Consider the following 22,595-nt stretch of genomic DNA (forward strand, 5'->3'; position numbering starts at 1 on the left):
AAAAAATGTTTCCTTTCTGAAAGTATGTGAATAACATATGAATAATAAGGCAACTGGTTACCTGCGATTTGTTTTTAACCACATCCCTAGAATATGATGAAGTTTTGACTGTATCTGTCGTCTGTGTTACAAGATCCAAATAACCAAAAGAACAGGTAGAGATCAGAAGTATTTCCTCGCAATAAGATGCATAAAGTACAGTACATATTATTGCGGATTACATTAAGTGCCACAAATGAAACAATAATGTTTATAATGTGTTAAAAGTTTTGAGAATGGGGAAAATGCCCTCGCCATATTGATGCGTCTCAATAATAATGCTGTTCACAAACACCTTCCTCGAAACTTTCTCATTAATCATACTGTAGTTCATAATGGTTAATGGAATGTTCCGGGTTCAATATAGACACTGTGGCCTGTAGCTGATATCACAGAAATTAATTTAGATTCACCCTGCAGTTTGCAAAAGACATAAATCAAGCTTAACTTGATTGAACCCTGGACATTTCTTTAAAATTGAACATCACCTTCAGATAACCAGCAATCCTGTTGTAATGAGTAAATTAATTTAATTTAAAACTCTCCTACTAAATCAGTAACAGATTAAACATTCCAGATGCTAGCACAGGTCTGAATAGAATGTAAAAAAAAAAAAAAAAACCTTGAGAGGAGAAACAATGATGAGTCATTTCATTAACTCTGATATAATGGTATTAATGTGCAGCTCTCGGAAAAACAACTGCCTTTTAAACAGAGCAGCCATTGTCTGACTGTCATTTTCTTTCATATCTGCTGCTTGCTCTCCCTCCTATTGTTTTATTCTCCTACAGAGATCTACAGTAGCAGTGTCGCTCTTGCCCCCCAGTGCCGTAAAGAAAGTGGCTGATCAGTATGAGAGATGAGCTCACGGTCAGAGCCGCAGTAACGGCGCTCCCCTCGGCTCATTGTTAGTCAACAACAGCTCTATCACATCAATTATGTGACAGGTGAGACTCCCTCAAGAAAAATAAAGAGAGAAAGAAACATGTTTGTGTGAGGTCCAAAAAATAAGGAATTTCAACTTCTGACTTTCTATGATAATCCTGAAGGATCCCAATGGGAATTCACTGAATAAACTGAACACAGGGATTTTTGGGCTTTTTATAGAATAGTGCAAAGGATAGATTTGTGTTTTGTGTCAAATAAAAACTTGTTCTTTTATAACACAGTTCCCATAAGGATTGATTCCAAAGAATCAATCCTTACACATTCCTTTTGGATTTTTTTGTTTGTTTTTTGTTTTTTTGTCTGAGATCAACCAGGTTGCAACTGAAATAACTGTATTAGTGACAAAAAAAAATAAAATTAGCAGGCATGAAATCTTTATGGGAAAAGGCTCAGGACTTTATAGAAACACTCAGGGTTTAATCCAAACAGGAAATGAGTTGAAATGCAAATGAATGCAACATTACAACATCAAACCATATTTGCAAATAAAAATAAACTTGGTAGCGGGGAGATGAAAGGATGATGAAACTACAAAATGCATAAGAGAGCATAAATTCATCAAAAACACTAGATATTGCAAAATTTGTTCCTGCTTTATTTTATATACATAAATAACTCTGGATATCAACCCAAGTAAATCATCCAATGATTGGAGCTATCAGAGAATGAAATGGAATATAGCAGATTATAAAGGTTTCTGCAACACAACAATCAGATATTCCTGAAAAGAAACATTGGTCACACTTTATATTAGGTGGCCTTAACTACTATGTACTTACATCAAAAAATAAGTACAATGTACTTATTGTATTGCAAAACACTTTTGCTGCTATTGAGGTGGGATACGGGAAAGGTTAGGGACAGGTTTGGCGGTTTGGGTAGGTTTAAGGGTGGGTTAAGGTGTAAGGGATGGGTTAACAGTGTAATTATAAATTTAACTGCAGAAATTAATTACAGATGTAATTACATATATGTATTTTTAAAAATATAAGTGCAATGTAAGAACATGTATGTACACAATAAGTGCATTGTACTAAATGATTAATTTAAATGTAAGTACATAGTAGTTAAGGCCACCTAATATAACGTGGGATCGAAACATTTATACGCATTATATTGCTTCAAAACCTGACTTCAACTGCTGCAGGCACATAAACCTTTAATCCAGAAATGTTAAATGAGAATCGTGTCGTAAACTGTTAAGAATGTTGACTTGTGGGCATTTACCAGTCTGATGACACAGTGAACCTAAAGCTACACTAACTTCAGAGCAGATCTCCCAATATTAATCTTGATTTTGAATCACATACATCACTTATTTCAGAAAGGGTCAGGCTATCATTATTACAATTCAGATTACAAAATGTAATGTATTTATGTAATGTCATAGTCAGTTTTCACTTGCATTTGCCACTTGGCAGGTGTTAATTCTGCATGCTGACATTTCAAAAACAATCTACTGAGTAAAATTACAGTCATACAATATTCCTCTCTCTCTGTTTTTGCTTGTGTGCCAGTGTTTACCCTTCCGTATGCCAAGAGATTCATGTTTTGCACATTGGTGCTGCAGTCAGTAACATTCAGAAGAGAGAAAATGTTCATTTTTGTGATAAGATTTTGAATACGAGCCAGTAAATCTCACAGTATTGGACAGAAAGTGTTCCTCACATTTTCCCTGGGCTAAAACACAATCATAACTTCAGTAATATAAAATGGTTCTCTCTTGGGAAAACAAGAAGAAACATAAATCCATTCACTTTTCCAATTCCTTATCTTGAATTAAATAACTTTTCATTCCCACAATGCAAATGTAAACAAAAAAAAGTGACAAATATTGAAAATGACTATATATGTAAAAACAAAACAAGTGAATGAAAAAAATGAATGGTTATGAAAACTGGATGTGCAAAGCAGTAAACCAACTGAGTCTATGAGAGTCTAGAGAAGACATCAAGCATGCCATATATGACCTTTTATGCAATATTCTCAACATGACAGGAACCATTCCAATAGAACACTTAATTAGTCTCTGCATGTTTAAACAGCATTTGTGCGTGAGTGTGTGTGTGCGTGCAAGTGAGAAAGTATGCAGCTAACCACTTCACATCTGCATTATGCTGGTAATCTGGATGATATCCAGGATCCTTTAGAGTCAGTAATATGTCACTCCATTAACTGTGGTGTGCAAATGCAAATGCAAAAAAAACGTACAGAGAATTGAAACGTTACAGTATAAATTTATCATGGTACTACACGTGTGATTTCACATTATAAGCACCATGGTACCCTCTGACAACACAGCCTAAACAACTTTGCACCCAAAGCAATTCTGTTTCATAAGCAATTCTAGCAGGCGCAAGCTTTTATATTGCCCTGAAGATGGATGAAAGAAAAAATGAATAATACAGTGGAAAACTGTTCCAGTTTTGCCTCCCAATACAGACAAAAATGGCATGTTTGCTTATGCAAAGTGAATTTTTAACCAAGACTGCACTTGCAGTAAAGGGGACAGGGTGCAGTACTGTGTTCATTTTTGCATGCTTGCTTCCTGAGGAGCTGAACCCATTACAACAGATATTAGTAAAGACAGCTAGCCATTCATTATAAATGGTGTAAAGAGAACAAATCACTGCAACATTGTGGATTTTGTGTAGTAGCGCCAAATACTGTACTATTTGGACACTTCAGTCACACTTAAAAATGCATGAAACTCATAGCATTAGATAACAAAAAGAAGTGGCATTAGAAAAAAAAAAGATGCTAAAGCACAAAACAAACTTTTCCCAGACATTTTTTGCAATTACTTTTAGTGTGTAGGAGGACACTGGGCCACACAGATCATGGCATCCATCTGTTCTGGCCGCTGTTAAGTGGTAAACTCACAAACAAGTGTTTTCAGAACCACTTCAATTTGTCACAAACCACTTACAGTATTTGTACACACAGAATAGCAATTCAATGTGTAATTGCACTGAATATGACCTTATTATTGACCTTGAATATTTAATTAGGTAGTTTGATTAAAATGGATTTGATCTTTTTTCATCAATACTTTTCAGTATTTAAGGAAATAAATATTTTATAGTTATTGTTAGACTCGACTCCATCTGCCATCTTTTTCACATTTCTTTTTCAATGAACTTGTTGCAGTGCATTCTGGGATTACCTTATCCTTAAAGCATATATGCGATGCTGCCTTAGAATTTGCCAAAATCTTAGAAGGCAGCTTAATGTTGCTTTTTGTGTCCTGATGCTCTCAATGCTGTGTATGGTTGCAGAATGACATAATGCAGGTCTTCTAAAGTCAAGGTTATAATAAACAATTACAATAAAACACTGTAAAATACAGTAACCTCTAGCTAATATATTACAGAAAGCTGACTTTATGCTGATACATGACCTTATTTTTCTCTCTTCAAACACTGACATTCTTTTAATCTCAAACTCTTGCATAATACACAGAATGTTCATTCTAAGATGACTTTTGAAAGGGAGGAGAACTAAACGAGAGCTTTTTGAGTTTCCTCCTTGATCGTTTCTGTAACTTTGACTGGTTTGACTGGCATATTCATAATCATCTTTTTAGTGAAGAGTATTTATGCAGCTTTATGATGTGCTGCTGTTGACTGTTAAAAGGGATAGTTCAGCCAAAAATGAAAATTATATCACTCACTCTCCCTATAATGTTGTTTGAAACCCATTTAACGTGATTTCTTTCATGCAACACAAAAGGGCAAGTCCATATGACTCGTGTGCAGTGTTATTTTAGTATCACTTATATTATTATAATATTATTTGTACTTGTATTATTATTTTCATTTTAATATTGCCTTGACAACTAACTGAAGTTTTCATCTAATATGTATACTTTATTTCAGTTGTATTTTAATTAACAGAATGTTTCATTTTAGGTAACAGTAAGATGCATTAAAAAAAAAACAGAACAACATTTCGTTGAAGATACATTATATAGCGTACATTTCATGGTCATTGTATGGTGCTTTCATTATGTTTTTATCCCTTTGGCAGCATGACAGCCCCTGGTAATTATATGCTTTCACTATATAGAAAAGATCAGCCTTCTGAATCTGAACACAAAAAGGACTCTGGAAACTCTGCAGTGCCCTTTTGGTCCATTGAATTAATGCTGCTCAAAAGCACCTAACGGGAGACAAGAACTATTTCTAGTCCAGCTGTAGTTTCAGAATTGTGCCCTTCTCCCTCCTCTGTGTCATCATATCTGTAATGCTTAACTAAACATGAAATAACTCAGAGTCTCTCTGCATTCAGTTTTGTGTTTGTATAGCTGATACCCTATTAAGTATGTTTCTTCTTCCAAACTTTGACTGTTGAAATGTGTGAATATTTAACTGGTAATTATGTGAAAAAATGACTCGCGTTAAGACAGTTCCACAAAATTATCCTAATGCAACACTCTATATGGGATAAAATTTCTCATTTATGTCTCTCAAACAGGGCAAGTGCAGTACTGTAAATGCACATTTATAAAACCTGAGGGATGAGTCAAACTTCTTTTATGGTAATCGACATCATGCCACAAATGTTGTCAATAAAGTTGAACTTTTACTGAAGCCGTAAGATTACTTTAAACATATTGTTGTGTTAAACTGATCACAGCTTCAAGCACTTGAGACGGCTTTGGACAAATACCGCTGACAGATGCATTATACTGAAATTGCTAATTTCCTGGAATTCTTTCCTTCAGTGTGCTTTTTGTGCGACCGTCAAGCTGTCATGTTCTCTTAAGGTGTAACGGCCACATAATTGGTCAAATTAATGCCTGCCAGAGCGAGCGTCTCATGTTAGTAAATGGATGCAGACAGACGCTGAGATTGACAGATAATGCAGGGATGTACAGTAACTCTAGAGCCAGACAAATATACACAGTGAACAACAGTTGGACAGGTTGGTATCAGCTGAGGGGTAATCAAAAAAAGAGCAAGACTATGGCATTTGTGGCAACAAAATGACTAATTCTATGCAAAAAAAGGGGGGGTTTTGACATGTTTTTGTTTCCAAATAAGCACAAAATGAATGTGATATGGCTCAGCTAAATGTCATCTGTGCATTTTGTTTTTCAGTAGTGGCCACCACAGTGATTTAGGCTGGCAGCTGTATCAATGGTTTGGGCATGTCTGACTGCAGTCCAGAGCGCTGTTGTGAGAGAGGTGTCATTTGTAGATGTGACACCATCTCTGGGACCACAGGAAGCCTCCAAGCTGCAGGTCGCCTCAGACTGTTTACAAGCACAGACCAGTCACCTGTAAACTCAGAGCTACATTTCAGCAACTGTAAAATCTATTACAAAAATAAAATCCTGCTGTATTTAAAAAGAAATTTAGAATACCGTAGTAAAATAATTTGACATCTGACAGTTTTTATGTAATGTAAACATTTAGTATTTATTAAAGGTGGGGTATGCATTTTTTCAAAAACGCTTTGGAAAACTGAGTCGGGCCAGTACCAAAACAAATTTGTAGCCAAGTAAAGCTGTGTAGACACAGTGTTATGATAAGGCAAGAAGAAGAGCCCGTGTAAATATCGGATCAGCTTTCCAGCACTCAAGAGAGAACTCAAGGAGCGGGAAGGCCTGCGATCAGGCGCCGAGGTTGCTTTGTTTCTTCTCGATTGATGAGTAACATTGGTTTTGCTTTGTTTCACAGAACTAATTGTTGCCTGAGATGCGTAATGCGTATGTATGTGTGGGGTGGAGCTATCAAAATAGGGGCGAGACCCTTTTGGGGTGGGGGCGTGTTTGTTTTGGTGATTTCACATGTCAACATTGGCTACTAGAAATCACTTACCGAAGTAATCACTTACGAACCGTAAGACCTGGTTCAATCGTTATTTTATGAAGCTACGAGAATATTTTTAGTGCGCAAAGAAAACAAAAATAATGACTTTACTCAACAATTTCTTCTCTTCCGTCTCAGACTTCGACACGTATTCATGACAGTACCACAACACATGCACATGGACTATTTTAACGATGTCCCTACTACATTTCTGGGCCTTGAATGTGGTAATTGAATTGCTGTCTATGGAGGGTCAGAAAGCTCTCGAATTTCATCAAAAATATCTTAATTTGTGTTACGAAGATGAATGAAGGACTTGCGGGTTTGGAACGACATGAGGGTGAGTAATCAATGACAGAATTTTCATTTTTGCATGAACTCTCCCTTTAAGAACATTTTGATTACACCTTTAATAAATAATATTACTTCTTTTTTTGGCATTCTGAGTGACATGTATTCTGTGACTCTCCATGCTTGCTCGTGTGATCTTATCATGTCGCAGTGTATGCAAAATTGAAGTGTACAGAGATGCTGCTATCCCAGCATGGACAAAAACAGCTGGCGGCTACTTCAGAAAAGCACGATAACATTTGCATTAGTGCCAGAAGAGAAGCATTAGCCTGCAATATGCTGCAGGGAAAACATTGTGACAGTCATATAAAGCACTCCCAGTCAAGAAGCAACCCATACAAAACATTCTGTAGTGTTGTGAGTGAACTACGCTGGCCGCCTGATCAAGTACTGTCTGCCATTTATGGAAGCTAGCAATGTGCCAGTACAAATTGCCACTTGCTTTGCTCGTCCTTTCATTGTGTAACATGGTTTCTAACTACTGATAAAGCAAATGCCACCATTTACTCTTCTTATCACACACGCACACACATGCACAACATCCATCACGGCATTCCAAAATAATCTACATGGCACAGACCCTTTGTGATGAAGCAATTACTGGGGCCATGAATGTCAGCATATCTGGCTGTACAGGTGATGGATCCCTCATGGCCATTACACCAACGGCTGGATCCCATTAAAGAGGGTCATTTGCTGCGGGTCACTGTGACTCACTGCTGTAAGAGTTAATCGACACCTTTCACTGTAATCTGTTGTAGGCAGCAATTGAAATGCACTTTATATCAAGCACCAGCATTCAGCTGTGAAAGAAAATAAGATAATTTGTTTGTTTGCATCAGAATACTTATAACAAGACATAATTAGCTTGAGCTGTTACACATCCATAAATTTAGCCGATGCATGTGCTAAATTTGAGTAGCAAGTGGCCAAGTCAAAAGAGCTCTCACAAAGCTATAGTGAATACATTGTTTTATTATATTTGAAAGTCTATGGCTACAAGAAGACTTACAAACCCTTAAAAGTTCCTAGATATACAGCTGGAAGCCTTATGAGTTTAAAATGTGTTGTACCAGAAAACCTTGAAGAAAAAAAATATATATATATCATCAAGGGGAATAAAATGTTTGATCAAAGCAACTGAGAAAAACCCTTAATCTACTATTTAAAGCAGTGGCAACATGAAAACCAAAGATTTTCAGTGATCTGCAAGCTTTTTGAGCGAGGAATGGGCCAAGATTTCAGTTAAGAATCAAAGATTATCTACAAAATGTAACCTTTGGGGTTTGAATTACTTAGATTGCAACTATATAAACAGAATCAAGCCATCCAATAACTGTGATGTCAAAAAAAAATTGTTTTTTTGATGTCAGAAATTTTCTTTTAATGCTCTTATAATATTTTTTAAAATATATTATACGTTTCAATTTGTTAGACACTAAAAAAATATTTGTAATATCTTTAGCAGGGTCACCCAATGGAAAGTTTCCCTTGATTTTTGAGGTCTACTGTATTATGAAAAAATATCTTTGGAGCTCATGTGAATCTAAAATGAATGCTTTTGTTGACTCGCTCAAGTGTTGGTTTGCAACTCGGCAGCAAGTAGTTGCGGTTGAGATGCCAATGTCACTCAGGGGCCGAGAAAGATCTTGTTTCCTGAGCTCCTGCTGTCAGAGAGGTCTTAAAAACACTGCATGGGGTCCGACGCTGCTTTGACTGTCTCTTTAGACAAGCACACCAAGGACCCCAGAATGATACTTCACAGCACATTCAGTGCCATGTTGTCTGTCCCCCCGCGTGATAAGAGGGGCCTGCTGAGCCTTCAGCTCAAGCCTGCCATTGAGTAGATGAATCAATCTAGCTCTTATTTTCCTTTAAAACTAATTTATACCACAGCGATGCAACACAGTTTATAGGGTAACTCGATCTGCATAATGAATAATCAGCTAATGCAGGGAGGAGCTCCATCCCAGCAACGCTGCAGAGAGCGCTCTCACATTCCAGCGTGATGATTCCCTGCTGACATTACGCGACAGGTTCGAAATCAAATATTAACTGTATTTTTCAGTGCTACACCTGTTTCTTAAAGCATTAAACAAAGAGCCACTTGTATTTTGGAGCGAAACAAATGCTAAATTCTTCTCAAGGGCCAGGGCTGGCGCACAAATTGCCTGTTTTTATTTATATGATCAGCGGCCAAGAGCTAGGATTCAATGCCCATGCCACCCTGTATTAAAAAAAAAATAAAAATCTTCTCCAAGCTGGAGATTAGAATGAGATTTTTACTTGAGCCTCCTGCTTTTCAGAGTTTTTCCAGACAAAAGACTCCAGTAAACTTTAATGTGTGTCCTTAAATCTGCAATCAAACGTCAGAGATTTTTATGTGAACTTATCTTATCAAATCATCCTAAAACCAAACATTGAGCTATGCTGCTATCCAAATGAATTACAGCTCTACACTCCTGCTGAATGTCATCGCTATATCTTTATTTTTAAAAAATGTATAAAAAATGTATTAAAAAAAATAACAATTGAGGTAACCCCATTAAGTTTTGATATTACATTGTGTGTTTAACTGTGCTTTTGTTTTCAAATCTCCAATACTGTATTCTGAATGCTGGTCAAATAGGTCACGCATCGCACTTTTCCACAAAATACGATTGCTGATGGACGTGATCCAACATGATGGTCAAACATGATACAAAAAGGTCATCTAAGTATATGAAGAGCATAAAAAGCAACTTTTCTTTCAGCTTGATTACAAAATATCATTTCTCACGTCAAGATTTTAAGACAGGAAATCAAAGTCAATATTCAGATTATGCTACATGTCTAGACTGTCAGCTCTAATCAGAAATATGGATACATTTGTTGTGTTCAGCTCCAGCAGCCATTATACGCGATCAAGCATGCTTAGTTTGGTCCAGCAGCCCTCTGGATGTAATTCCAAACGCTCCGTTGGTAAAACAAATTCCATAATCATTTACCACTAAATCCTTTGCACACAATGCTCACTAATGAACTTGGATTCAAGACCTAGTAAACTGAATTATTTCAAGGGTAGAACTGCTTAAGGCAGTACATTGAGAATGAAATGCAAAGCGGTCCTGACAAGCGCAAAGAAATAGAGCAGCCATATATTCTTCTTCACTTGTTACGGCTGTCCAGATCTCCCCGCCCACTGCCATCAGGTTATTCACTTCAATCAGAGAAATGCACCGTGCTAATCTGTATTTAGAGAACTGTATAGGACACATCCTTGTGCTCCCCTTCATTCCGCTAAAGTGTCTTTGACTGTATTTAGTGTTTTATGTGGTAGACTTTCAATTGTCAGATTGTCAGAGCAATGACTCTTGGTGGGATAGAGCACAATTCTGGTCTGGAACACAATGAAAGCTTTGTTTGGTTTTGAAAAGTGTGCTTGACATTTATCCTGGCTCGCAACAACAGCATGAAGCCACCATTTTCTCTGTGCTAGCAGTTAACAGTCATGATGCCATCAATATCCTGGGACTTGTCAGACTCCCCTGGTGCATATCTGAAGGACAAGATGGATATAGCCATCCATAAAGAAAGTGGGTTAGGAGTCATCTAAAAAGGAAGAACGATAATGGGGAAAGGAAAAGAAAGGAAAGGGAAAAAAGGAAGGGGTAAATTAAATGAAAAAGAAGAGGAAATGTATACGGAAATTAATATTTGGAATTGTAATGAAAAGGAAAAACCAAAGGGAAATAAAAAGGATAGAACATGAAAGGAAAGGAGAATTTAAAAAGCAAAAGAAAAGAAACTACAAACAAAAATATGGAACGGAAATATGGAAAGGAAAAGAAAGGAAAGGAAAGGAAAAATGGGTCACACTTTATATTAGGTGGCCTTAACTACTATGTACTTACATCAAAAAATAAGTACAATGTACTTATTGTGGTCATATTGTATTGCAAAACACTTTTGCTGCTATTGAGGTGGGATACGGGAAAGGTTAGGGACAGGTTTGGTGGTCTGGGTAGGTTTAAGGGTGGGTTAAGGTGTAAGGGAAGGGTCAACAGTGTAATTATGAATGTAATTACAGAAATTAATTACAGATGTAATGACATATAGGTATTTTTTTTAAATATAAGTACAATGCAAAAACATGTACGTACACAATAAGTGCATTGTACCAAATGATTAATTTAAATGTAAGTACATAGTAGTTAAGGCCACCTAATATAAAGTGGACTGAAAAATGTAAAGGAAGAAGAAAAGGAAGTCAAAATGAAAGGAGAAATTCAAAAGGAAAGGTTAAGGAAATATGAAAAGCAAAGGATATAGTAAAACTAAAGGAAAGAAACAAGAAGACAGGACAGGACAGGGTCTCTAAACTGTGTTATTAGTCATGAAACTAGTTATATGCTGTAGTATCCATTATAGGGCCCTTTGCAGACCCGGTGAAAATGCAACACATACTTGCATTGTTGGAACACATATTGCATTATGACCTATTCTGAAACGCAACTCATCAAATCAAGCTTACATATCTCATTTTTTATTTGCATACTTTTAAAGAGTAGCAAACTTAATTTCAGAGATCAGTTAACATACACTCCTCCTGAGTTCACTTCTTGATGCTGTTTTAAACCCAGAAGATTCCTCTGCTAAATCTACATATTTTATAGGACGCTCACAGCAGGCTTAACTGGAGCAGAAGTGTTTATTCAAGAGTTACATATTTCTACAGACTGATTAAATATTTCTCTGCAGTTACACAAGCTTCATTCTCTTACTTGAATCCATCAGCATCCTCTCTTTCAGAGAGACAGATACTTGTCTGTCACTGTCACAAAGCAAGAGTCATATGTGTGCATTATTTGACTGAGAGTAAGGTCAGTTCACAACAATGAATCGCTCATATTTGCATTAAAATTCTTTATGGACATTCTTCCTAAGAAAGTGTGTCATGAATCTTTGTAGAGTAAATATAGAAATCCCAATTGAACGGTGACAGGAAATCAAGGCAAACGGAGTGTAGCTTGTTAGTCACGCTCAGCACAGCTCAGCGAGCTTGTTAAGGTAAGTGTGAAATGAATTCTTTCCAACAGAAGGAGGTTGCCATGCATTATTAATCAGAAAATTAGATAATTGACCCATATGTGGGCGGGCTTGTCACTTATGGATTTTTCACTTTCAGCAAAATTTCCAACCTCTGTGTATTGTTATGAAAAAGACTAAGTGGGATAAGAGCATTTGTGTTCTACGTACAAATATTACAGGGTTTTTTTGTTGTTGTTTTTTTCTCAAAATTACAGTAAATTACAGCCAGGATATAATTAAAATCTAATTATTTAAAATGCTAGCTATACTTGCATTGCTATCACACCATATCAGAGTAAGTTGCCACATCACATGGTACCTGCCATCAAATAGCATATTATAGACTTTTTGGCAAAATTTAAACAGTAAAACATTTATGAAATTATGAAAAATTAAACAACAAAATTGTAAAAGGTATTAATTCAAATTCTAATCATCTCAATGGTCTAATTTAACTGAATGCACCATAACATACAAAAATATTAAACCCATTTTTGCTAGTAAATATTATAATCAACTGTATAAATATAATATTTAAAAATCATTGTCCAAACTTAATGCCCATTTATTTTAAAAATGCATTACCCTTGTCCAAAGAACACAAAATCATTTTTTATTATATAGCTGCCTGAATAGTGTGTTCACTTTTTAACCTGAGAGCTACAGAAAAAAAATGTTATATTTTTGGTTGGAGGATAAAATTTACAATCATTATTAACAGGTTTGTATTTGTATGAATCCAACCTACAAAACCACTGCTAAAAAAACACTGGACTTCTCACTCATCTTACTAAGATACTTCCCATTGACCACTATCAAACCAATCCAACAGATAAACAAACAAACGTCCTGATTTGTTAGCTGTCTTGGGCGTTTTACAGTCAGTATGAAATTCCAGAAATAAGTTGAAATGCAGACATAAACAGGACAAACCAGTTCAACTTACCAACTAGCAAGAAGAAAAGCGCGTGTCTCCACGACACTGATGCCATGACTTGCCAATGTCAGTCAAAGCAACAGAAGTTTGTTGATAGTCGATTAAACGGCTCTACTTTCTCGACACTCCGCACATTTGCGCGTTTGACAGGTAATTTTGCACAGTTTCATTCAACGCTGAATCTCCTCTGAAGACGCCGAGAGAGAGAATTCCTCCGTTCCTCTCAGTCACCATGCCATGTGTTTTATGAAGTACTGCTTAGTACCGAATAAAGCTGAAATGCGCAACTGGAATGGGTCTCGGCTGAGTTGAAGCGTGCGCTCGGTAGTTCTCTCTGAAGTCGCTCGTGGACAGAAGGACTGTGCGGTCCAGCGCGCGTCAGGCGCACAACTAAAAGATGTGAGCTGTGCTTGTGGCAACAGTAAACGCGAAGCCACCTCCCTCACGGCTCATCAACTTATGCTGGCTAATAATAAACAAGAACATAATTAATTAGAGAAGTGAGGGAACCACTGTAACTTACGCTGTGCTGTTCACACTAGGGGAAAATAAAGAGAAAAACAGTAACGACAATATGCCAAAGCGCTTCATGCTCAATTCCAAACACTACTGCGTAAGTGCACACAATTTTTAAAATGTAATATATAATAAATACACAGACCGCTATCGAATGCCGAAAATTTGAGAAACTTGCCTCGTAACTTCCAATGGACTGACGCCAATTTTCCTGTCCAGATGCAATGTCATTATTAAAGAGCAGCCCATTGAAAGAGAGACTTTGCGCCTTCTGTGGTCACGATCTGAATTACAGGGGAATTGCCAAAACAATGATTAAATTGACTGAGAAATAAAGCATTAGCAGCAGTTCTTCTAATTAGAAAAACGAGCAGGTTAATAACTGGGGCTTCGAGTAGTATTGAATGAAATGAAATGAAATGAAATGAAATGAAATGAAATGAAATGAAATAAAATAAAATAAAATCATGCAATTAAACTGAATTCCTTCGGTAACATTTGTGCCTTGATTTCAGATGAACAAGTTTACTTGTCTGCTGTAAGCAATTTAGGAAACACTTTATTTTGAGGTGTCATAATACAGAGTAATTACCTAATTAAGTATTTAGTAGTAGCCGTTGTACTTACATGAAACAAAATGTACTTACCATGTAACTAAGTTATGAAACAGCCTGTAATTGGGTCATTCTTTAATTGGGGTGGCAAATGAGAGGCAGAATTTGTAAAAATGCTTGTTTGTTTTTTTCTAATAAAATATATTGCTATGCATTTAAAATTATATGCTATATCCATTCAAATGAAAGCTTAAGAACATTTTGAGTTTCAAATAATTTCAATCAAACACTGGTGACAGCCACTTATTTCTATGTCATTTTGAAGTAACACCACAGACTTTATATCGCAAGTTACTAGCTCTGTGGTGTTACCAGAAAAGACAGTAACACCACAGACAAATCAGCCTAAATCCAGACTTTTCTAAAATGGAGGCTGCCATCATGATGATTTCAAGATCAGGGGACATTTTGGAAATATTAATAAGTATGTATTTATCAAAATTTTGATTAAAATATGTCAGATCTGCAAGTTATCAACATAACACCACAGACACTGATAAAGTGCGACACATGAAATTGTCAGAAATGTAGCTAAATTTAAGAAAATGAATAAGAAAGAATGTACTCCCCATGCACCCCTCAGATTATCCAGCACCTGCAGTGACATTTACACAGGAAGTAGTCCAAATAGAATTCTCCCTTTTCTTAAAAATTATTCCATTGTTGTAACACCACAACATGAATTTGGGGGACACAACGTTTTTCTTAAACATAACAAATATGTATTTTTTTTAAACAATTGAATAAAATTGTACATGTTAAATAAAATCTATATTCACAATATAACCATTTTATTTGTGTTAAAATGTTATATTGTTGCAATTACATTCCATGATATCTCTCTAAGGTAAGGCGGGAACATCCATATTTTGTTACAAATGCAATCTCTAAAACTCAATTAAATATGTATTTTAAAACTAAAATATTTAACTATTAACAGTGCACAAATTGTGTTTACCCTACAGAATACAAACATTTTATGATTTATTGGTATTTAAAGTTTATTTCAACTGTTGTAAAGTAGAGGGATACCACTTGCCACCACAAATGAAGAATGACCCAATTATAGTTTGTAATGATGTAGATGTAATAGGCAGCTACTGTTACACACGTAACACGCCGAGTCTGTTACACAGCTTGTACACTTAAGTACAATCTTGATACACTTTATTTTAAGTAGCTTATGTTTGTGTAATATTATGAAATTGTAATGTAATTAGAAATGTATTACATGTATTTTAGCTGTGTACTGGTGGGTTAAATCAAACTAAGGTGCAGTCGGATAAGGTGTACAGTATAGGTACACATGAAGTACACTTAAGTACAATCTTGATACACTTTATTTTAAGTAGCTTATGCCTGTGTAATATTCTGTAATTTTAATGTAATTAGAAAGGTATTACATGTATTTAAGCTGTGTACTGGTGGGTTAAATCAAACTAAAGTGCAGCCAGATATAGATACACATGAAGTACACTTAAGTACAATCTTGATACACTTTAAGTAGCTTATGTTTGTGTAATATTATGAAATTGTAATGCAATTAGAAATATATTACATGTATTTTAGCTGTGTACTGGTGGGTTAAATCAAACTAAAGTGCAGCCAGATATAGATACACATGAAGTACACTTAAGTACAATCTTGATACACTTTAAGTAGCTTATGTTTGTGTAATATTATGAAATTGTAATGCAATTAGAAATGTATTACATGTATTTTAGCTGTGTACTGGTGGGTTAAATCAAACTAAGGTGCAGCTGGATAAGGTGTACAGTATAGATACACATGAAGTACACTTAAGTACAATCTTGATGCACGTTATTTTAAGTAGCTTATGTCTGTGTACTTACATTTAAAATTACGTTGTATAAAGTCTGCAACACATATGTAACAATCTTTTGGTTACGTGTGTAACAGACTCGGTCTGCCACTTATGCGTAACAGTAGCTGCCTATTACTTGTACATAATTACAAACTGTAATTACAGGCTGTTCCATAACTTAGTTACATGGTAAATACATTTTGTTTCATGTGAGTACAGTGGCTACTATTAATACTTAACTAGGTAATTACACTGTATTATGGACACCTAAAAAAAAAATAAAGTGCTACCGCAATTTATTTGGAACTAAATGTTTAAATGATCTGTCTATTATTAACGTATTACAATTTTTGTATCTTTTCTATTAGGTCTTTTTAAGCAACTGACTCTGTAGTTTCATTATGACCAGGAATAAATCAAACAAGTTATTTTTTTATGATTATATATGAATAAAATAATATGAGTAATTAAGTATAAATATGCAGTAAAAAAAAGTTATCTGCAATTGTTTCTGCTAGAGGACTTAAGTTTGATCCTGTTTGACTCGTGAAGATCTCTGGCTCCACCTGCTGCTCCACTGCCACACTGCCAGGAGAAACATTTCAACAGACAATATGACAAACTTACAAACAGAATAACCTAGCAAGTATGCTCCTACATCTGGATACATCCATGGCAGTCCAGGAAGTGACAGCGTCGTTTGTTCAATCAAACAAAGGCATGAGGTTATGACCACAACTTTTTCATTGCAGAGTAAGGATTTTTATGTATTTATTTATCGTCACAATTACATATTCTTCCTTTGGAAATATCGTAGTACACGTAGCCTGAACGAAATTCTTTCCTTTTGCACATCTTGGTGTAAGGTTTCTTCTTCCTGATCAAATCCATTACAGTTTAGTCCTAAACCTAAAGTACAATCATTGTCAAGTGCATAAGGTTCATTGAAGTTACTAAAGGCAAGGCAAGGAAGTTACTAAATATCAGCAACATGTATTTTAAAATCATCTATTGCTTTAAAGCAAGGAATTGAAAGGCAAAAATGATGCCAACAAACTATTAAGTAAGCCATTCATTCTTTTTCTATTTTAACAAATTTAGTGGATAAATAGCAAGCTGTAACATCTAAACAAATGACCAAATTAATAATAATAATAATAAAAACCTCCATTTCAGTCAGATTAAGATTCAATTCAATAGTATCTCTCTCTCTCTCTCTATATACACACACGCTGCATGCACATAAAAGCACTGGTCCAATAACAATGTTAAAATATCTTTTACTTGTGGAATATCACATTATACAAAATGACAAGGCTTACAGTCAGTGTATTGATATAAACGGATCATTGCTGTGACATCTACAGATCATTAATATACTGTATGTAAATAAGCCTACAGTGTGAGACTTGGAGAACAAAATGATTAGCATATCAACGGATTCCAGCTACAACTGCCTTCTGTGATTGAGCACTTCCACTAAAGACAGAGCAAATCAAAACAGGTAGACCATATAAACAAGTTTAAGAAATTCGACGAATAACTATTTACAATAATAACTTCAAATTTGACCTCCAAACATGTCATCCCAGTGATTTCAGATCCAGTGATTATACCAATTATGTACTTTTCAGTATTCTGAAAAATAGCAGCAAATGCTTGTGGAACTTTTTTTTTTTCTTTCATTGTATCACAGTGAATAACATTTTAGTTTGTTTACATGGTCCAAGTCTTTCGCAGTTTTGATATAGTATGAGCCAGTGGGTGACAAAGGTCTCAGCTGCTCCTGTGTCTCGCATAACATCTAATACAACACAGTGAAGCACACTTAAGAACTGCATTTACACACTACACAGAACACCCAGTGAAATATTTCAAATAAACACAGTAGATGACAAATTACACTGTAGTAACATGTTATGTTGTAATATGTCCATGTATATTTAAAATCTTATATGAGCTATTCAAATAAGGCAGGTCATAACTACTATGTTTGGATAAAAACAGCATTGATAAAACGTTCAAACAGCAAATCTTGGCTCAGTGAGTTCATGACTGTAGTTGCCCAAAGCTACACAATAGTGCTCTAACAACTGTGCAGTTTAGAATACAGTACTTAAAAGTGTAATAATGAATGCAGCTACTTCATAAAAACATAGAAAGCAGAGCAAGAGAAAGGCAAAAAAGATTAAAAAATAGAATTTCTGTAGGAAAAACTACTCCAGTTCTAAAAACGCATGCATTGTGATCCAAGGGGGTTCACAAGCTCTTTCACAGTCATCCAATCAGAGAAGATCTGAACGGGAAGTGGACAGCAGGTGGATCAAACATTCTAGATGATTAAACATCCATCACAACACAGGACTGGGTCATTCATGTGCTTCTGCTACACCCAAGGGCTGTATAGAGTCACTCAAAAGAGGTATAAAAGTTATAAAAGGAATGGTGGTCCCCAAACACTGGACCTTGTTGTTAGCCCTTTGTGCACTGAAACAGAGTTCAATACTTTTATTCTTGGTCATTAGCGCTGAGATCTGGGTTTGCGGATGCCATCTGTCAAAAGCCAGCATTCTTGAAGATGAAATTGCAACCCCATGCATGCCCAGAGTCCAGTTGTCTGTGCTTCCATTGTCGGGGCACTGGAATGTGTTTGACTGGAATGTAGGAAAACTTTTGATGGTCCAGTGACAGGTGCTGGGCATGTGCTCAAGGCTTCGCTCTCAGAGTTCAGTGGTCAGCAGACCTTTGGGCTTGTGGTTGTCGTCCTTGATTGGGTGAGCCACAATACTGTCAAAATCAATTCAGCATTTGGCAGTTACAATCAGAATCTGAATTAAGAACAAACATAACTCAAAAAGATAAAAGAAAAAAAAAACAACACTTCAGTGTTTGGATTTAAAGCCATTTCTGCTGGACCTAAACCTTAGTTTTGTTTTGGTATGTTGGAAAGTGATATGTTGCATGCAAAAACACACTACTGTTCAAATGTTTGGGGTCAGTATGATTTTTCTTTTTTTAAGAAAGTACTTTTATTCAGCAAGGATGTATTAAATTTATCCAAAATTACATTAAAGACATTTATTATGTTAAAAATCAGAGAATCCTGAAAAAAAAGAAGACTGGAGTAATGGCTGCTGAAAATTCAGTTTTGCAGTCACAGGAATCATTCTAATATTCTGATTTGCTGCTCAAAAAACATTATTATTATTGGTGAAAACAGCCGAGTAGAATTTTTTCAGGTTTCTTTGATGAATAGAAAGTTCTGAAGAACAGCATTTATCTTAAATTGAAATCTTTTGTAACATTATAAATGTCTTTATCATCACTTGTGATCAATTTAAAGCATCCATGCTAAATAAAAGTATTAATTTCTATAATTTCTTGCCCCTTTGAATGGTATAGTGTATAATGTTACAAAAGCTTTTTATTTCAGATAAATGCTGACCTTTGGATCTTTCTATTCATCAAATAATCCTGAAAAAAGTACTAAACTGTTTTAAATAATTAAAGTTTCTTGCATAGCAAATCAGCGTATTAGAATGATTTCTGAAGGATCATGTGACACTGAAGACTGGAGTAATGATGCTGAAAATTTTGCTTTGATCGAAGGGATAAATTACATTTTACAATATATTCAAATAGAAAGCAGTTCTTTTAAAAATATTTCACAATATTACTGCTTTTGCTGTATTTTGGATAAAATAAACGCAGGCTTGGTGAGCGGAAGATAATAATAATAATAAAAAAATGGTAGTGCATCAAAACAGAAAACAGTTATTTTAAAATGTAACAGTATTTCACCGTATTTCTGTTTTTACTGTATTTTTGATCAAATAAAACCTTGGTGAGCATAAGTACAATTCTTACTGACCCCAAACTTTTGAGTGCTAGTAGATTTAATTAAATGGACTACTACTTTTGAGTGGTACTAAATTGAAAATGGTAAATCTGATTGCTTAGGACAACAGTAGGACAACTGCCCACAACAGAGCAGATAAAGGTAATGGAGCAGGGATTAAACAAACCTTGTGGCAACCACATTGTGAGCGTGAGAGAGATGGGGGAGTGAGGAAATAGCAGCCCCTTCAGGATGGTGAGATGATGACATCTTTGCTGTACAGTCAAGGAGGCCGTTAGTAAAGGTGCCAGACTGCTAGAGGCGAGAGAGGAAGCAGGGGGACAGTCAGTCACTAAATCAACTACTAGAGATGTGAGAAGTGAGGGTAATGAAAATGTACACTCCACTGAACATGCGGCTTGATAGTGAGTCAACATCATCTACTGCAATATGAAAGCTTCTTCTAAATCTATAAATCTACAGAGTGCATCTACAGAGAAATATGAAGAGGCATCCGCTTAGATAAAGTTGCTGTTCTTCTACAGTGATGCATGGATCTGTGTCTGGAGTCTAAACTCTACAGTCAGTTGGAGGTACTGTTAAATCATACTAAATGTATCATATTCAGAGTATTCAGTCAATCCATTATCAGATTTGATTTGCATGTAATATCTTCATCAAAATGATTAAAGAGGTCAGCTCACTGTAGGTGTTGAAGCTGGAATGATCCATCGAGGAGTGATTGTGGGTTTGGGAGCTGGCATCTGTGTCAAATCAAATATTTTAATAGAATATTAATACTTCAACGATGTAAAAACACCTAGAGAGAACAGGCATTATTGTGCCATAGTCAATTATAGAGCCAAACGTTTGCTTACTACAAGCATTACAAGCATATCGTGAGCTGCAGTGCTGCACTTACTACAGGGATGGGGTCTGTGAAGTCTATCAGGTTATCAGTCTGAGGGGCTGTCAGCGGCTCAGGATCCTGAACTTTGACCTGAATTGTAAAAAGCCACATGCTCTAAAGCGTAAGCCAACCAAAAGCACATTCAATGACTAGATCTGCATTTCCTGTCAATGCCGGCAAGACATCACAAAAAGTGATGCTTTTGTAATTATTTGAAAACAAAAACCTTTAATATTTAACATAAATGGATAAAAATATATGTAAATAGTAAATGTGGCATTGTGAGGTGAATGCAAAGTGTCCCAAGTCCAAAGAACCGACCATCAAGTTTCTATTATGATTTTTTTTTTTTTTTTTTTTGATGGTTTCATTAACTTAATATTATAGTCATAATAGTTTTGTGTTGCAGGAATAATGCTGCCTTCACGTGCTATAGGAATTATCGTAAATACGAGTTTCCTAGTTTCCTAATCGGAAATTGGACATAAATGGCCTCTCAAGTCGTATTTACTACTGAGAAATTCAGAAATAATTTTGATACCCGAGTTTCCGAGTTGGGCGGGTCATAAACTTTAAACATGGTGGAGGGGACAACCATTGCTGCTGTCAATGCTGTTCTCACAACAACTACATCCTTTTGTCTTGTCGCTAAAGTAGTGTATTTATAGGCTAGATATGAATGATCATGTGAAGCATATTGTATATTTTAAAAGCAGTGAAATAAGCATGTATTTGAACGAAATTCCAGAATTGTCAGCAAACTGCATGTATAGTGCGGTGAATGTTTATATGATTGTCAACCAATGGTATGCTACATTTTAATCTTTCCGACATTAAAGCACTTGAATACGACAAGCTCGTAATCACGACTTCATAAGTGGGAAATAGGAAATTTCCGATAGCACGTGAGGGCAGCATAAATACTGAAACACGGAAATAAGTGCACTTTGAGTTCCATCATCCCTAAGTCAATGGGGTTTTGGTTATATGCCTGAAGTAAGGTGTATGGTTAACAAAAGGTCAACCACGTTTTACTCTACAACACAATAAATTCAGTAATAAACCACTTGTGATTTTTTTTAAAGCTTTTATGCGTCTTGAAAAAGGCAGCTGCTAACAAGTAGCTAAACGGGACTACAGAGGTTGTCATGGACATTAAACATCCTCATGCAAAGCAAGAAATCTAATCTACTCAGGAGTCTGCTTTTATAGCCTTCTTGTGCTTATAGACACAATCTTGTAAACTTCCCCACGTTTAAATTTTTAACTGTTGCATAGTGTTGGTGTAGTTTGTTCATAGCCTAACTTTAGCTTTTTACTTTTGGCAATTGTATTTAGGCTTCAAAATTTACAAAATTTGTGGTCATTTATGAGGATTACCATGATAAACATTTCAATACAATACAAATGTATTGGTCACATATCCTTCTGCAATAATCCAAAAGCCAAGGGAAAAATTCCTCTTGGCTTTTTGTCAAGGGAACTAGGGGGATGTTAACTAGGGGTTGTCATGCCTGCAGCACTCTATTGACAATCCTGATGAACCACTGAGTAAACAGCAAAACCTCAACACACTATTATGAATGTTTGACAGCCAAAGAAAATAAAAGTGATGTTGTGCTGGATTTATTTTCCCTATAAAGGAGAGCATGTTTCAGTGGTGAGTGAGTAAATGATGGTGTATATATTGACAGCTGCTGTGGACTCTTGTTACAGTGTGCCAGCAGCTGG

General features: G+C 35.7%; 2 protein-coding genes across 7 annotated transcripts in view; both read right to left on the bottom strand.

Annotated features, from left to right (window-relative positions):
• The window catches only part of ramp1 (receptor activity modifying protein 1), a 31,437-nt gene extending 17,601 nt beyond the window's left edge, over window positions 1-13,836 (bottom strand). The window contains exon 1 of the mRNA XM_058788269.1: window positions 13,171-13,836. Coding sequence (XP_058644252.1) covers window positions 13,171-13,216 — 46 coding nt within the window. The 5' untranslated portion in view covers window positions 13,217-13,836. The remainder of the gene's footprint in view (window positions 1-13,170) is intronic.
• Window positions 13,837-17,379: 3,543 nt separating this feature from the next.
• The window catches only part of epb41l5 (erythrocyte membrane protein band 4.1 like 5), a 51,389-nt gene continuing 46,173 nt past the window's right edge, over window positions 17,380-22,595 (bottom strand). For 4 of the 6 annotated variants that reach the window (XM_058786930.1, XM_058786929.1, XM_058786926.1 and 1 more), the window contains exons 23-26: window positions 20,877-20,954; window positions 20,659-20,718; window positions 20,142-20,269; window positions 17,380-18,903 (exon numbers count right to left, since the gene is read on the bottom strand). In XM_058786930.1, the coding sequence (XP_058642913.1) occupies window positions 18,837-18,903; window positions 20,142-20,269; window positions 20,659-20,718; window positions 20,877-20,954 (333 nt within the window). In that variant the 3' untranslated portion in view covers window positions 17,380-18,836. The remainder of the gene's footprint in view (window positions 18,904-20,141; window positions 20,270-20,658; window positions 20,719-20,876; window positions 20,955-22,595) is intronic. The other 2 variants (XM_058786928.1, XM_058786927.1) reach the window with 1 other exon arrangement.

Source organism: Onychostoma macrolepis, chromosome 09 (genome assembly GCF_012432095.1).
Source record: "Onychostoma macrolepis isolate SWU-2019 chromosome 09, ASM1243209v1, whole genome shotgun sequence".
Lineage (NCBI taxonomy): Eukaryota > Metazoa > Chordata > Actinopteri > Cypriniformes > Cyprinidae > Onychostoma > Onychostoma macrolepis.